The following is a 15,834-nucleotide window of genomic DNA, read 5'->3' on the forward strand; positions in this document are numbered from 1 at the left end:
TACGATACAAGAACCACAATTTGAGCTAATGCGATTTTTTATGCAAGTTACTGTTAAGAAACGTGTTGCATTTTTTAAGTTTTATGCAACGTTTGTTGGATTTTACTTTTCAAAATAATTATAATGTCTGTAACACAAGTATGGTAACAATAATAACATAAAATATGAAAATGATAGTGCACCAGAGAATAACTTCAAGGCCTATTCTTGTCAGATATGGTGTACTAGATTTCAACAAAAACATGAAAGTAGCTACCAACTCTCAACAAATATCACGATAATTCTGACAGTGGACAGCTAGTTTCACGGTGTCAGTTAAATCTAGTGAACCGGAACTGAAAATGAGGCTTTTGTCGATATTTTCTCTATACTAACTCTAGATACATTTCTGGTTGAAGGATATGACTTTAGGAACAAAAAATACCTCAAACAATGCCAAATTTGAAGGCAGATTGAAGAGGATAAACAAAACTATGTCTTCTTTCGATTCAAATATGTAAATCCAAATTTTCCTGCAGACATTAACCTTGAATGAATTATTCTCAGTTAATTATCAGTTTCAAAGAATTTTGTTGATGATATTGCCAATAGTAGGTATTCGAATTTCTGCATACAATCTTCACTTACCTTTATTTTCTTATCTCTCTAGTCTTCCATGTACGTGAACCTTATCCTAATCAGATGGAAAAATATTGTGAGAATAATAAGAAGTTATGTAAACTCTGTTTATTCTTCAAATACTGTTAATTGAAAATAAATAATTCTTCATAGAAAATATTTTACAATATAATTTGCCACATCATATTTTATGACATTTATTACATTAATAAATGATCTAGGGTGAGTACCTTCTGAAAGGATCATAGCTCTTTTCAAGTCCCACCAATTCCCAACTCACATCCCACAGCTTCTTAGCAATGTCCAAATTTTCAGCATCGGCACACGGTTTCTTCACTTTGCAATCGTCGTAATACAGACCTGTTTCACTTGCACAATTTTCATGTACTGCACAGTAAATTGTTGTCTGAGCACCTTGTTCAGCATTCTTAGCAAAAAATTTCGCGAGAAAATTGTAGACATTTTTCAAACCTGTCAGGTATGTGTCGAAATGCCGGCTAAGATCAGTTGCAACAACTCCTGGATGCAAGCTGTAGGTATTCACGTTATTTATATTTCTTTCTTGAAGTCGTCTTGCTAGTTCCTTGGCGAATAGAACGTTGGCAAGCTTGCTTTGCTTGTAGGCTGCTAAACCACTGTAAGGCTTGGATGTGTAGTTGAGATCTCCGAAATCAATGACTCCTCCATAATGTACCATTGAAGATACGAGTATCACCCTGGAATGTCTACTTTGGATGATTTTGGGGAGCAGAAGTAAGGTGAATAGGAAATGTCCTAAATGGTTGGTACCAAAATGCATCTCGTACCCATCTACGGTTTTTGAAAAAGGACACATCATCACTCCACCATTATTTATCAATAAATCTATCCTATTCTCGTTTTTTATGAGTTTTTCGGAACATTCTTTCACTAACTTCAGATTGGATAAATCCAGATGGACGACTTGAAGGTCTCCTGTGTTTTGATAATCTGTTGACACCTTTCTGATATCCTCTGCTGCTTCCTCAGCTGCTTTAACGTTTCTACATGCCATTATCACCTTAGCTCCTCTGCGATACAAATCTTTGACAGTTTCTTTACCAATTCCCACATTACAACCAGTGACGACTGCTGTCTTACCATCTAACCTCACATTTGATACACATTTTGAGCACGAGTATCCCATAATTCAAACGTTGCATTCGAGGGGATTCTGAAAACTGAAAAAAAGTTGGTTGCAAGACGTGATATCGATCCTATGAGTGAAAAGGATTCATTTGACGCAAAAACCTGTTGATACTGACACTACACTCTGACAAAGAGAATATAATATTTCGCTCATGTACGTTTTTTCCACATGACTGGAAGTTGTTTACCACATCATGATAATACTATTATTTTGAAGTGAAACGTAGATATTCTCTCGAATTGGAGAGCTCTCGAATTGGAGAGCTCTCGAATATGAATCGTATCAGTTAGGTTATCGTCAGAAATTTTTGTTTTTGACAGGCTCCCAATAAGTGGCAATAATTCAACAATATATTATAGGTACGATCAAAAATATTGGGAGAAGTTCAAAAAATTTTATTTCAAAAAATGTTTTCTCAGAAACTAACCCAGCAAAAATAATGATATTTGGTATGACTATTGCTAATACACTGCGCAAAAAAATTAACGCACATTATGGAAATCTCAAATTTATTCTACAACTCAAGGTGTTCTCAATGATAATTATTTTCATCAGAATTATGCATGCATATGTTGTCCACTTTCAACGTTTTTCTTCAATACAGATGTTTTTTCCCAGCAGGAATAAAGAAAGATGAGATTATCAGATTTTGAATGTATTGGCTCCATTCTGAAATCAGTTGTTCTCGATCAATTCTAGTGATCAATAGTTTTTCTTTCGTTTGATTTTCTACACTCGATCGCTATGCAATGCGAAACAAGCAATTTGACCCAAAAGGAATGTGTCCAAGCGGTAGTTTTGCGAGAAGAAGGGTGGACATACACAAGAATTGCAGAAATGTTTCGAGTTTCCCATACAACTGTGTCCAGAATGTTGCAGCGATTCAGGGAGACAGGTATGAATGTCCGAAGACCAGGACAGGGTAGACCACGGGTAACAACTACCATTCCAGAACGTTACTTGAGAGTTTCTTCGTTGAGACAACGGTTTGCAACCGCTCGCCTCCTTCAAAATCAGCTTGAGCAAACTCATGGGGTGCAAATTAGTACTCAGACAATAAGAAATCGCCCCAGAGAATATGATTTAAGGCCTCTTGTCGCGGCAAGAGGCCCAGCTTTTACCCCAGCCCATCGAAGGGCGCGTTTGGATTTTGCGAGAGAGCATATCTATTGGGAAGAGGCTGATTGGGAAAGAGTTCTCTTCACAGATGAGTCTAGATTCTGCCTCTACCATTGTGATCGACGTTCCCTTCTATACAGACGTCCACATGAAAGATATGCTCAGTGCAATTTCCTGAATACTACTGGTTTCGGGGGAGGATCGATTATGGTATGGGGTGGAATATCTTTGACTGCTCGCACAGACCTAGTGGTCGTTGATAATGGAGCTATGAATGCTGATAGGAATATAAGGAACATTCTTGAAGAGCATGTAGAGCCATTTGCCCCATACATTGGTGAAAATTTCATTTTTATGGACGATAATGCCAGACCCCATCGTGCGCGCATCGTTCAGGAGTACCTTGAAGAAGTTGAAGTCTCTCGAATGGAATGGCTTGCAAGAAGTCCAGATCTCAATCCGATTGAGCAGGTTTGGGACAACCTCAATAGAAGGCTGAGAAGTGCAGAAAATCATCCAGCTACTCTTAATGACTTAGGAACCCAACTCGGAGAAATCTGGAAAGGATTAGATCAGAACATTTTAAGATCACTCATTTTGAGTATGAACCGTCGTTGCCGAGCTGTAATTAACGCAAGGGGTGGAAATACCAAGTATTAAATCACTTATCAGCATTCCAGTATTTTGAAAATTGTTTATTTCTCTTCTTTCACATAAGATTCGGTGAAATCCTGAATTTTTCTTCCATTTAATGTGTCTTGTTTCGTTCAAAACCTTCCCGAGAGAACATAAAAAATAAGTTATAAAGTCAATGTAGAGTTAACTTTCATTAAAATTGAGATTTTCAGAATGTGCGTTTAATTTTTTTGTGCAATGTATTTGGTATGACTATTGGTAATATCTCATCTTATTCAAAAAGAGTAATACCTGTCACCTTAAACCAAGATTGATGTTGTTAACTTATGAAAATGATTCATGGTTCCCTTAAAAAAAGACTATAAACCAGTAGGATGAAACTAATTGAAGATTCAATTCGAGATATTCTAAAGCATTATTGAAGTTTACATCGAAATGAGTCTAGAAGTGAATGGTGAGATGTTATAATCAAGATACACGATGCTTCTCGAAAATTCCTCTTTCCTGGCAACTGCATATAATCCGGTTTCTGGAATCTTTCTCCATCTGCTTACTTCGCCCACCATATGTTCCGATATTTTATTCCTTTATGATTAGGAATGATCGTTTAATAAATCGAAGTTCTAATATTTTAATGATATGTTTTTGTATTTTATAACTTTTCAGTACATTCTACGGACAAATCACTTACCTATGAGTATCAAGTCTGATAAGTTTAAGCTCAATAGAAAGTATAGCAGGGATAGAGAATTATCTCGCGTATTTTTAGATCTCAACTGATACTTGAAAAAAATGATAGGAACATAATTATCAAGACGTAAATATTCAAGTACCTATTAAATATTGAAATGGTTATTTTATATGTATACATATACAGGGTGTCCCGGGAAAAATGCGACAAACGAATACCATGAATTAAAGTCATCAAGGAGGACCCCTATCAAGAGGTTTCAATCGCCTGACTGCCTTCGTTTAGGATATACAGGGTGAAGTTCATCTTATGAGTGAAATTTCACTGTTGAATAACTCTTTAACTAATCGACCGAATAATTTCAAATTTTGAAGTTTTGTCACACTTTCCTATCGCCTTCCTTCAATATTTCTGAATTCGACTCAGATCCGGACTAGGAAAATTTCAGACTTTTCCTATTTTCGTGAATATTGGATCACCCTGTACGTGAACATTATGATTTTTTTCCATTTTCGGAACCACAAAGAATCAATTCATTATAAAAATTCTAAATCTCTGCTTGGCACGGTCACACAGGGTGATCAATGAACATTCCCTTATGAGTGAAATTTTTTTATTTTAATAACTCTTCAACAAATCCATCGAATAATTTCAATTTTCGAAGTTTTGTCGCCCTTTACTATAGCCTTCCTTCAATATTTCTGAAATCGAATAAATCAGATCCGGACTAACAAAATTTTAGACTTTTTCTATTTTCTTGAATATTGAATCACCTGTATGTTGATATCATAATTTTTCTTCGTTTTCGTAATCACAAAGAAACACTTTTCATAAAATAGTGTGAGGAATAACCCTAGAACACTCTATATATCAATGGATTTTGCGTCTTATTTTTATTTTTCTCACCATGACCAAATGCACATCAGTTTCTTGCACACACTAATGCTTTTAAAACTCTGCTTGTCGTGGTTTTAACTAGATTATTTCAAAATCGTTCATTATCAAGAGTAATTTCCATATTCATTCGCTATGATATATTTTCAATTAAAAGTTTCTCCATTAGAGTTACAGTTATTACCGTGTATTGGTGTATTATTGTAGTTTTGGCTGTGTTCATAATGAATCCCCTAATAAATTAGATTTCTGGATAATATGGTAATTCTTGTATTTAATGCAAAACTTCAGTTGTTACTGAAATCGTATCCTAGTCTTAATCAAATTGTCATATACAATCCACTTACTACTACTATTTGAATCTATAAAATCCTATTTTCAAGGTATTTTCGAACAGTATTAGAGGTCAGTAATTGATTAGTAATCTGAAAGAATATAAAGCCAATAAAAATGCTGTTCCAAATGATAATTCATTCGATAAAAAGAATGATAAATAAAAATAAAACTCCAGTTCAAGCAAAATATAAAGAAAACGACAAAATAAGAAATGTTGAAGAGAAAATACGATAGAATGTAATGAGCAGAAACAACTTAGTTTGAGCAAGAAGGACCACCTCTCAAAATTGAATGTGATTAGTCTTATTTTCTCGTATCGTAGCCATCATTAAGAAAATCTTACGGTATCTTTGTTTCTATAAATGTGAATATGAATAAAATATGAGTCTGTTAATGTGTTCATCATTAAAGTGCTATTTAGGTATGACGATATTTGAAAGGTTACTTCTCTAATTTAATTTGAAATTAGTTAGTGAAAAAGTCTTCAAAATATTAAAAAATTATTGATCTATAAAAGCAAATTGTTATTTCAAAATTTTCATACTTTTGAGTCCAAAAAAAAACGTTTCAAGAATTGGTGGCCTATTCCCCCTAATGAAACTACTGTTCTCAATAGCTACGCGTATCTCTCTTCATTAAAAACTGACATTGACCTTTATTATTATGGTCAGTTTGTAGTTGAGCCACAAATTAAAATGCACTCTGGACAGTCAACAGTGGATGTTCTGTGTGAAGAACATCAACACGCGAATGCGGACTTGTTGTTGCAATTAAAATGAGGAAGGTCAAACTGTTATAATTGGATGATTATGTATAAAACTGGGATATAATTGTCGAATAAACTGAAGCCATTCCATAAAGAACTCGAGATTTCTGAGAAAAACTATTTCATGTTTAAGATAAATCAATTTTTTATGGGATTTTACCGTTTTATTTTGTAATTCCTAGTAATGAACCTATGGAATCGTTTGAAAGACCAATTCACAAAAAAATAAAATTTTTCTTATACCTCTTAAATGTATAGGGTTTTTTCTGATGATGCAATTTGAAATTAGGGATTCAGGGTTTGACTTAATATTTAAGCTACTTGACTTTGAAATCAACTCAAGTTCAAGTCAAGTAATAGTTTTTCAATGTCAAATCAAGTATTTATTTTTTAAGTGAGTTTTATATTCATGAAAAATTTTTGAATCATCCTGTATAACGCTGATGATTACTAGGGATTCACGGCTTGGCTTGATTGTCAAGCTACTTGGCTTGAGCTTGACTTGATTTCAAGTCGTTCTCCGAAGAGGATATCATATAGGTAACAACTCGCAAATAAACCATCTTCAGAGTGTTCTGTAAGTAGAAACATCACTGCCTCTGAATGTCCGAAAAATCATTTCATAGCTATCTTGCCTACCTTGGCCGTGGGAGACTCGACATGTCGAGACAAGCTCAATTCATCCTAATGATCACACACAGATTGTTTTTATGATCGACTCTGACGAGCAGGCCATCTTAAAAAGTATTTTCGAGTTAGTTCGTTCCTATATGAAAAACCCAAATTAAACTACATTAGATTAGTGAAAAAAGCTGATCCCCATACCAGTCACAGAGCAAATTCAATTCTTCTTCCATAAAGCTTGTCTTTCGAATTACTAGTAAGATTATAAGGTGACTCTAAATCTAAATGAGATATGTACATATTGACAAGCTTCTGTGATGCTAGGGAGTTTGAGCATAATAAAGATTATGGATCCGAGAACTGATCCCTGTGGAGAAGCTTATAGAGACAAGGGTGATCCATAATATCTTGTAAGAAAGGAAGGCATAGATCCAAAGCTCATTTCAAATTTCTCCGATAATTGATCTTAGCGCTCAATGAGATAAATTGAGTGTAATTTTGGTTTGATATACTTGAAATTTGTTCAAAAAGAAAGTTTAGGTATGTAGATTAATCCTGATTCTAAAATAAGTTATAATAACTCTTCAATGTGTTAGATTATGCTATCTCTTTTATACCTATACCATATTGTAAAAAGAATTTTTTCTTCATACCGTTACCGTTTATGGTTATCTTTTTTTGTAGCAGAAAATTCTGAGATGGCACGGTCATAGGGTTCTATAACATTCATGAAAAGTTTTTGATTAAGCAATAAGAATCCTCAAAGGCAAACTTACCTTGAATGGTCGAACAGTGGGATTTTGCCTTTGGAGAACACTGAACACATCTCACTGAACTTAACCTGCTGTTTCTGAGATTCTGGTATTCTTTCTGCTCCTCAACCATTTGACTGTTTTTTGCAACTTTTTGACAATTTATGTCATGTGGTTTTTGTTTTTGTATCTGGCTCTGCGAAGGGTTGAATTCCTAATCACATATTTGACAGGCTTGTAGTCAACTATAGTCATCATAGTTGTAGAGTAGAGGTCCTAAAATTGAGCCTTAAGGCTTTCCTGTTTCTACTTGTCTATTGATAGATACTGCGTCATCTATTTTGACATAGAAATTCCTTTCTCCCAAGCAGTTTTTTATAAAAAGTAAACTAAAGAATGATAAGGCATCTTAGAAAACGCAAATGAAGATCATATATTTAAATAGGTTACTCAGCATTGCTCTCAAACCAATATTCAGGTTACAGATGCAATTAGCACTTGATTATTTGGTCTGAGAATCTGTAGAAGAGTGAAAATGCTCTTGTTTTGGATGTATATTCACTGTTTGGCTTAGAAGATGGACCAACGTTGCTGAATTCATAATTTGAAAATGCATGTGATTGCCTGCAATCACTTAGAGTGACTTCTGAGTTATGAGCTTCAATTCCTTATTCATAGGAGTTGCAAAAATAATTCCTTTCGGATTTATTAAGTGAATTTCAAGGTCGTAAGAACTTTATCGTTTTGTAATTCACTTATTCGAAATATTTCCAATACCAGTCTTTTTTCCATATTTAAACGTACACTTGCATAATCAATTCAATGAAACAAATTTTAGAACGGACACCTACTCGTAACACAGTCATTCCCTCAATCAAGTAGGTGTTAAAACAGGATTTGCTAATTCGTTGATGTGAATTCATTTTGGTTAGTCCAATCTTGTGCAGAAACGGTGATATATCGTTCGGTTGATTTTTCGGAATATTGGTGTGCAGAAACTCTTCTTTCATTTATCGAAATGTCAGGTTATTCCTCGTATTCCTACACCAGGAACGCGCGCGGAGATAAAAGTGAAAAACGTGAAAGAAGTGACGATAATTTTAGTGGTAATATATCACGTGAGGAATTGACACCAAGTAGGAGAAAAAGCTCTGATTTTTCTAAAGAAGTGAGTAGAAAACTTAATGTTTATCCATGGAATTGAAACAAAGTTAAGCAGTTAACATGTAAATTACTTTTTTTTATATTTTACGAAGAAATAATGATCCATAGTGTAGATTTTGCAGTGTTTTCGTATATGGGGTTCATTGAAATTTGAATTGCTTCATTTAATTGAGTTACACCTGATTTGCAGCACATGATTCCCATATTCTGACGTCTCGTGATGTTTTATCGCTAGAATTAGAGAATATTAGGCTTTTTAGCCATGTTCTAATCTGTGTTCCACCTGACGTTTCGTTTACGAGTACGGCAGGCTTTTCGGTGGTTACTAGATAATAGATCGTATCTACCAATAATTTCTTATGAGAGGATTGATGAGTAGGTTATAATGATGTTATATAAATATGCATTGAAATTGAAAATGAAGATTTGCCCTGTATAAGGTCTTTGAACAGACCTTGTCTTTTTCAATATATCCATAGAGTTATAAACATAGATAGAGGAAGTATACGCAATTTTCACATGTCCTCAACATGGTTAGATTACGTTGTCGGATTGTGATATATTTTCAAATCAACAATTTTACTATATCCTTATGAATGTATATTATATTGAATGAAATATATTTATTGAGTGATTCCCTATCAAATATGCAAATTTGAATATTTGGAATCCGATATTTTTCCTAATTGTCGAACTTATAATGAGCAGAATATTTATTATTTTCTGTATCTTACCTGCTGAAATTCAAGGTTTTGACAACTTTTGATCTCCTAGTTTCATCGGTTGTTTCACGTCGTTTGGCGCGCTTGAGGTTTGTTTTCTGAATTTCTGATATATTTTGGTATTTATTTCAATATATTTTGAGTTAATATGAATCGTTGATTCACTATGGGACAAAAGAAGTGCGTTCTCTGCGGAGAAACTCGCTAATTGAGTGAAAAATCGTATCACTGATATGTTTTCATTTCCGCGCGCTTCATATCAAATTTTATAGTTCATGTTGGGGACAAAACTTGCTCACTGAAAATGACATATGCTTCCTCTACATATATGTTCATTACCCTGAGAATATATCTTACGTTTCAGAATACAAAATTTCATTCAAGACAAATTTTGTATTTTATTCGTTAAAATATTATAATATGAGATGAAATGACAAAATAAAATACTGTGAACATAAAGAGTTTTCCAATAGTAAAGATAAAATAAGCTATATATACTATACAATAATACAAGAAGGTTAAACTCCACCTATAGGAAATATACTGACTCAGTGCCAAAAAGTCGATCACCATTGAAATGTATTTTCTAAATAAAGTTTCCATTTGGATGCAATGTTCAAGTGATTATGACGAGTTACTGCGAAATATTATGCAGTAATAAATTGCTTTCGAAAATAATAAATACAAACATTTGATTTCATTCAGATTTTCTGTTTGTTATACCGCTATTCAATATTTTTCATATGTCCCTTCAATTTCAATTTCAAATTCATAAACATATTTCGTTTATCTCAACATATGCTACAATACTTACGTCCAATTTCTAACCACACATTATGTCTTCATCAGTTTCAACTGATTATTATGTTTGTTTTGTCCAAATTCTTCAATTAATTTTGGAGGTTTTTGTGTTTCATTTATTTTGTTCGACTTTTATATACGACGATATGTATACGAACAACGATGGGAATGACCAAAAAACTCCTGAGGGAAGCTCTAATAAATTTTCGTGTAAGTTTAAATGTATACGTAATTTGAATAGGGTATTCTACCAATATTTCCAAAGATAAGTCAAATACAAATGAATTCATTGTTTTTCGGGCTATTCTTGTTTTGAATAATTTGATTACTATTGATTATTTCTTTTACTCTAAATTATATTAACTTAGCCCTTCGAATTCAATAATTTTGTCGATGTTTTATAACCTATAAATCATTTTCATTCAATTAGTTGTTACATTTAGTTTTAAATGAAATCATTGTTATTGCGTTTGCATTCTACACTAGCATTTTATAGAAGTATTTTCATACCCTATTCGTATATTTTGCATCATTGTATATGAAATCATTATGTCTTTGTAGGTACTGGTCATTCAAATCAGACCAATATCAATTTAGATAATTTATCAAGTATTCATACAAATCAAAATAGCCAGACCCCTCATCGAGGTAACCAAGGACATGAATTGAGAGAATTTAACTGCAACTATCGACAATGCGAAAACCAAATTTATGCAACAAACCGTTGTGGCTCACTATGTCAAGACGGCTCTTGTAGAGATCCTAATTGTAGGTCATACTGGAATATTACTCTAACGCCATGCTCTTCTAATAGAGAACCAGTAAGAAGATTATCAAAGGAAAATAAGGTATCACCTTCCGATGCCAGACGAAAGAGCCTGGACTTTCAAAGAACTAGTCCATCTACCAACCTCCCTAGGACCTCTGATAAAGAAAAACTCAATTCACCGCCTGGTTCTGCGCCATATATTACGCGAACTAGTGATCAGGAAATATGGGATCCAGCAACTGGTGTTCAAACAGGTGGTATATCTATATTTTCTCCCAGGACTTCTCAAAATGAAACGAAAAATTCAGCTGTGAATTTTATACGCCCTAGTGATCAGAAAATGAAGAATTTAACTGGTTCATATCCGAATGTTTCACGAACTGATCTGGAAGAAACGAATTTGGCACCATATTCACCTCCATATACTTCGCGAACTAGTGATCAGGAAAGAAGGTATTCAGCAACTGGTTTTCAAATAGATAATATATCTACTTATTCCCCCAGGACGTCTCAAAATGAAACGAAAAATACAGCTGTTAATTTTACTCGTACTAGTGATCAGAAAAAAATGATTTTAGCTGGATCATCTCCGAATGTTTCACGAACTAATTATCAGGAAGAAACAAATCCACAGTCTAGTTTAGCTAAAATTATATCGCGAATTACTGATCAGGAAAGAGGGGATTCAGCAAGTGGTGTTCAACAAGCTAGTTCATTTGACTATTCCCCCAGGACGTCTCGAAATGAAAAAAACATTTCAGCTGTTAATTTTACACGCAATAGTGATCAGAAAATGAGGAATTTAACTGGTTCATCTCCGAATGTTTCACGATCTAGTGATCTGGAAGAAACGAATTCGGATCCATATATTTTGCGAACTAGTGATCCGGAAATGAGGCATTCAGCAACTGGTGTTCAAATACCTAGTTCATCTACCTATTCCTCCTGGACGTCCCCAAACGATAAGAAAAATTCAGCTGTGAATTTCAGACGTACTAGTGATCAGAAAAAAATTAGTTCAGCTGAATCATCTCCGAATGTTTCACTAACTACCTATCAGGGAGAAACGAATTCACCGTCTAGTTCAGCTCCATATATATCACGAACTAGTGATCAGGACAGAAGGAATTCAGCAACTGATTTTCGGAAAGGTAGTATATCCAATTTACCAATGACGTCTCGAAATGAAAAGATAATTTCAGCTGTTAATTTCGCACGAACTAGTGATCAAAAAATGACGAATTTAACTGGTTCATATCCGAATATTTCACGAACTAGTGATCTGGGAGACAAAAATTTGGCACCTGATTCAGCTCCATATATATCGCGAACTAGCGATCAGGGAAGAAGGAATTCTGCAACTGGTGTTCAAACAGGTAGTACATCTATCTTTTCCCCCAGGATCTCTCAAAATGAAAAGAACATTTCAGCTGTGAAATTTACAATTCCTAGTGATGGGAGTGCATTTACCAAACTAACTTCAGGAAATGAGAAGAAAATTCCAGGTGTAAATATTTTACGTACTAGTGATCAGAGTATTTCACGAACTAGTGATCTGGAAGAAACGAATTTGACAACTGGTGTTCGAAGAGACCAGCCAGGCAAGGTACTTTCTCTGAAAGAATCATTGATGGAGGTACAACAACGACGACAAGAGGACAACCAAACGAGTTGTACCCTAAAAAAAATTGAGGGTAAAAAGAGAACTTCGCCAATTAATCTTTTGAGGAGTATAAATTCGGTAAACCCAAATCCATCAGCGATTTCGATGGTGTCAGTGAAATCTACAGACAAATTGGCCACTATAAAAGAAGAAAATCATCCAGTGAATTCTACTGATATAGTTCCAGAAATTAAATGTGGTGTGAAATGTCCGCCTGTTAGAACAATAATCAAATTCTATGACAGCATTACCGACCCTGTAAGTATTATTTTGATTATATAAAACAGGTATTTCAATGAATATACACTACAAAATTTAATAATATGGAGTGTAATCTCTTCGTAGAATATCTCAAATCGTTGAAAAGTGTTAACAAAATGTAAAAAAAAATCGGAACACGGTGGACTCGAACCCAGGTCGTCTGCGCCAAAATCACAGCTAACCGTTGTGATTTTGAGGATAGTATTATTGAAAATAACTCCGAAACTATCAATGCTAGGACTTTGCGGTAAAAAATATTGTATTCAGTCTCATCCTAACGATATGTTTTATTGTCAATAAAAATAGTTGAAACACTTTGATGTAATATCAAAAGTTATATTTTTATGGGGTGTGTTTTAGAAGGACGTTTTTTTTTTGTTAATTTACAGGTGATTTTTTTTCGAACATATGTTGAAATTGTTGGAAGTTATTCAATTAGGATGTGTTTATTGCGCTGATATAGGGAGGGAATTTTGAGCGAAATTGACTGAAAAAAACATACTTTTCTAAGGAAAGAAATATAAATTTTTCGTAATAGGATCATTTAAACTAGTGTTCACTATGACATAAATATCAGACTAATAATAATGGATAGTGGGGGTATATTTCATTTTCAGTGAGCGAATTTTGTCCCCAAAATGAACTATCAAATTTGACATGAAGCGCGCTGAAATTAAAACATATCAGTGGTCCGTTATTTCACTCAATTCGCGAGTTTCTCCACAAAGAACGGACTTCTTATGTCCCATAGTGAATCAATGTTTATATTGACTCAAAATATATTGAGATGACTACCTAAATATATCAGAAATTCAGAAAACAAACCTCAAGCGCGCCAAACGACGTGTAACAACTGATGACACTAGGAGAGCAAAAGTTGCCAAACCTTGGATTTCAGCAGGTAGATACAGAAAATAATAAATATTATGCTTATTATAAATTCGACAATTAGGAAAAATATCGTATTCCAAATATTTAAATTTGCATATAATTACTCAAATAAATATATTTCATTCAATAAAATTTACGTTCATAACGATATAGTAAAATTTTTAAGTTGAAAATATATCACAATCCGACAACGTCGTACAAGCATGTTGGGGACACAAGTTAAAATTGCGTATACTTCCTCTATCTATGGTTCATACCAACACGTATTCTATGTATAGAATTGGAAGAAAGAAAACATGCCTAAATTCGAGTAATGCATGATTCACAGTTGTTGACTTGTGGTCTGTGAACTGATCGTTAAAGATTAGTCACCATCAGCCGTCCAAAAAACCAATTCACAGATTTCGTTATCCCATCTTCAGTTATAATCGATTCGATTCAGAACGCTTTGACCCGAGGACTGATGATGTCATCTCACCTTCGAGGCCGTGGTTTCAATATTTCAAGTGCAATGATAAGAATGGAAACGGTGTATGGTATGAAACAGTGGTCCTCAAAATGGGATACCAAATCTTCGTTCGTTGGTACCTACCTTAAAACATTAATAAGAGGAGTGGAAATCGCCTTATAAGTGATGCATTTGTTTTGATGCCAACATTCGTCACTCCACAATAGCAGTAGCGTAACATAATTTGATTAATTTAGAAATTATCAATTGATGCTCAAAAATAGTTTACAATGTGAGTTATTAATAAAAATTCTTTCGTCTTTCAAAAGAGTCAATGTTTTTCTCAGTTTAATGATTTAGCTATTGTGAAGTTATGAAAATAGGATTCCTGATAAAGCATTCAACAATCAAATCAGGATTCTTCACGCCTATGGCTCGCACAAACAATCGGTTAGCTCGATTGTGATTGGCGACACTAAACTTACATCTCTCTTGTATTCGGGATTGAGCACAAATGTTTACTTTCCGTTCCTTCTATCTATATTCTAAGGTTGGTACCTAATTCTTCCTCATCTTTTAGAAGGCACATTTTCTGTTATATTCCGGTTTACTTTTGTGTGTGTTTCTTGGGATGTAGATTGTCAGCTGTCTCGCCATCGTTTTGATAATTCAACATAAAGGAAATACGGGAATTGATCACTGATAGGACCCAAAAAAAGAGAGAAATTTTGTTATTACTAAATTTGCACAATAATCGCCTATACTTACGCGAAGTTTTCAAATTATAACCTATATTTTTTATTTTTCCAGTCAATTCTACGTATAAAAAGAGAGGGTATTCAAGAAAACCCTATACATAAAATATAAACTTCAAGAGTTATCGAGGAAGAACTTGAAATAAGCTAAAATCTCAATTTCTAAGTAGAGTAGTTTGCGACTTCCGCAAAACACAGAAAGAAACTAAAATCCGGTGTTTCGATAACTAATTTTGACATTTCATGAATTATAATTGATTGTTCGTTGAGATTGTTGAGACCAGTAACATTTTTCAAATTAATATGAATGAAAACTCATGTCAAATTTAGTTATCGAAATATCTAATTCTGTGTTTTATGAAAGTCACAGACTGTAATACTCAGTTAGAAATTGCAATTTTCTGCTTATTTCCAGTTCTCCCTCGATAACATTTGAAGTTTTCATTTTGGGTTTAGAGTTTGCTTGAGTTTCCAAATTATTTCAATTCTCTTTATAGAAAAAAAAATGTTTTTGGAATCAAACAATTCAAGGTACGATTGTCTCTTTTGAGTCACAGTCAACTTGGAATGAAAGCTCTTTAAAATCTATATCACATAAATGTCAAAAAGGACAGTCCAATATAGTCTATGGTCATATATGCCTGTCAGACACAACGTAGCTCAAATCAAACAATGTGAATATCTCTTTGTATCATGTTGTATTTATTCCAAATACATGTTCAGACAATATATAATTATCGGCCAAAATGATGATTA

At 33.9% G+C, this 15,834-nt stretch overlaps 2 protein-coding genes across 9 annotated transcripts in view; one reads left to right on the forward strand and one right to left on the reverse strand.

The window, feature by feature from the left end:
- Nucleotides 1–15,834, forward strand: part of LOC123679123 (zinc finger protein 43) — a 111,785-nt gene that overhangs the window by 6,583 nt on the left and 89,368 nt on the right. For 2 of the 6 annotated variants that reach the window (XM_045616512.1, XM_045616515.1), the window contains exons 1-2: nt 10,304–10,501; nt 10,853–12,981. The exons of 1 other annotated variant lie outside the window; for it this stretch is intronic. In XM_045616512.1, the coding sequence (XP_045472468.1) occupies nt 10,327–10,501; nt 10,853–12,981 (2,304 nt within the window). In that variant the 5' untranslated portion in view covers nt 10,304–10,326. Of the gene's footprint in view, nt 1–8,607; nt 8,773–10,303; nt 10,502–10,852; nt 12,982–15,834 lie in introns of those variants that run through there. 3 more of the 6 variants (XM_045616514.1, XM_045616513.1, XM_045616516.1) reach the window with 3 other exon arrangements.
- Nucleotides 715–7,813, reverse strand: LOC123679124 (retinol dehydrogenase 13-like). Of its 3 annotated transcripts, none has more exons than XM_045616518.1 (2): nt 7,629–7,813; nt 715–1,817 (listed from the first exon to the last, which is right to left on the reverse strand). In XM_045616518.1, the coding sequence occupies exon 2, from the start codon at nt 1,781–1,783 to the stop codon at nt 836–838; it is 948 nt and encodes a 315-aa protein (XP_045472474.1). In that variant the 5' UTR covers nt 1,784–1,817; nt 7,629–7,813; the 3' UTR covers nt 715–835. The 3 variants fall into 3 exon arrangements, with proteins under 3 accessions (XP_045472474.1, XP_045472476.1, XP_045472475.1); XM_045616520.1 differs by lacking the exon at nt 7,629–7,813 and adding an exon at nt 4,233–4,252; XM_045616519.1 differs by lacking the exon at nt 7,629–7,813 and adding an exon at nt 1,902–1,924.

This window comes from Harmonia axyridis, chromosome 4, assembly GCF_914767665.1.
Source record: "Harmonia axyridis chromosome 4, icHarAxyr1.1, whole genome shotgun sequence".
In the NCBI taxonomy this organism is placed as follows: Eukaryota; Metazoa; Arthropoda; class Insecta; order Coleoptera; family Coccinellidae; genus Harmonia; species Harmonia axyridis.

Excerpts from the sequence above, each read along its gene's own strand:
- LOC123679124 (XM_045616518.1), bottom strand. The coding sequence starts at position 1,783 with ATGGGATACTCGTGCTCAAAATGTGTATCAAATGTGAGGTTAGATGGT.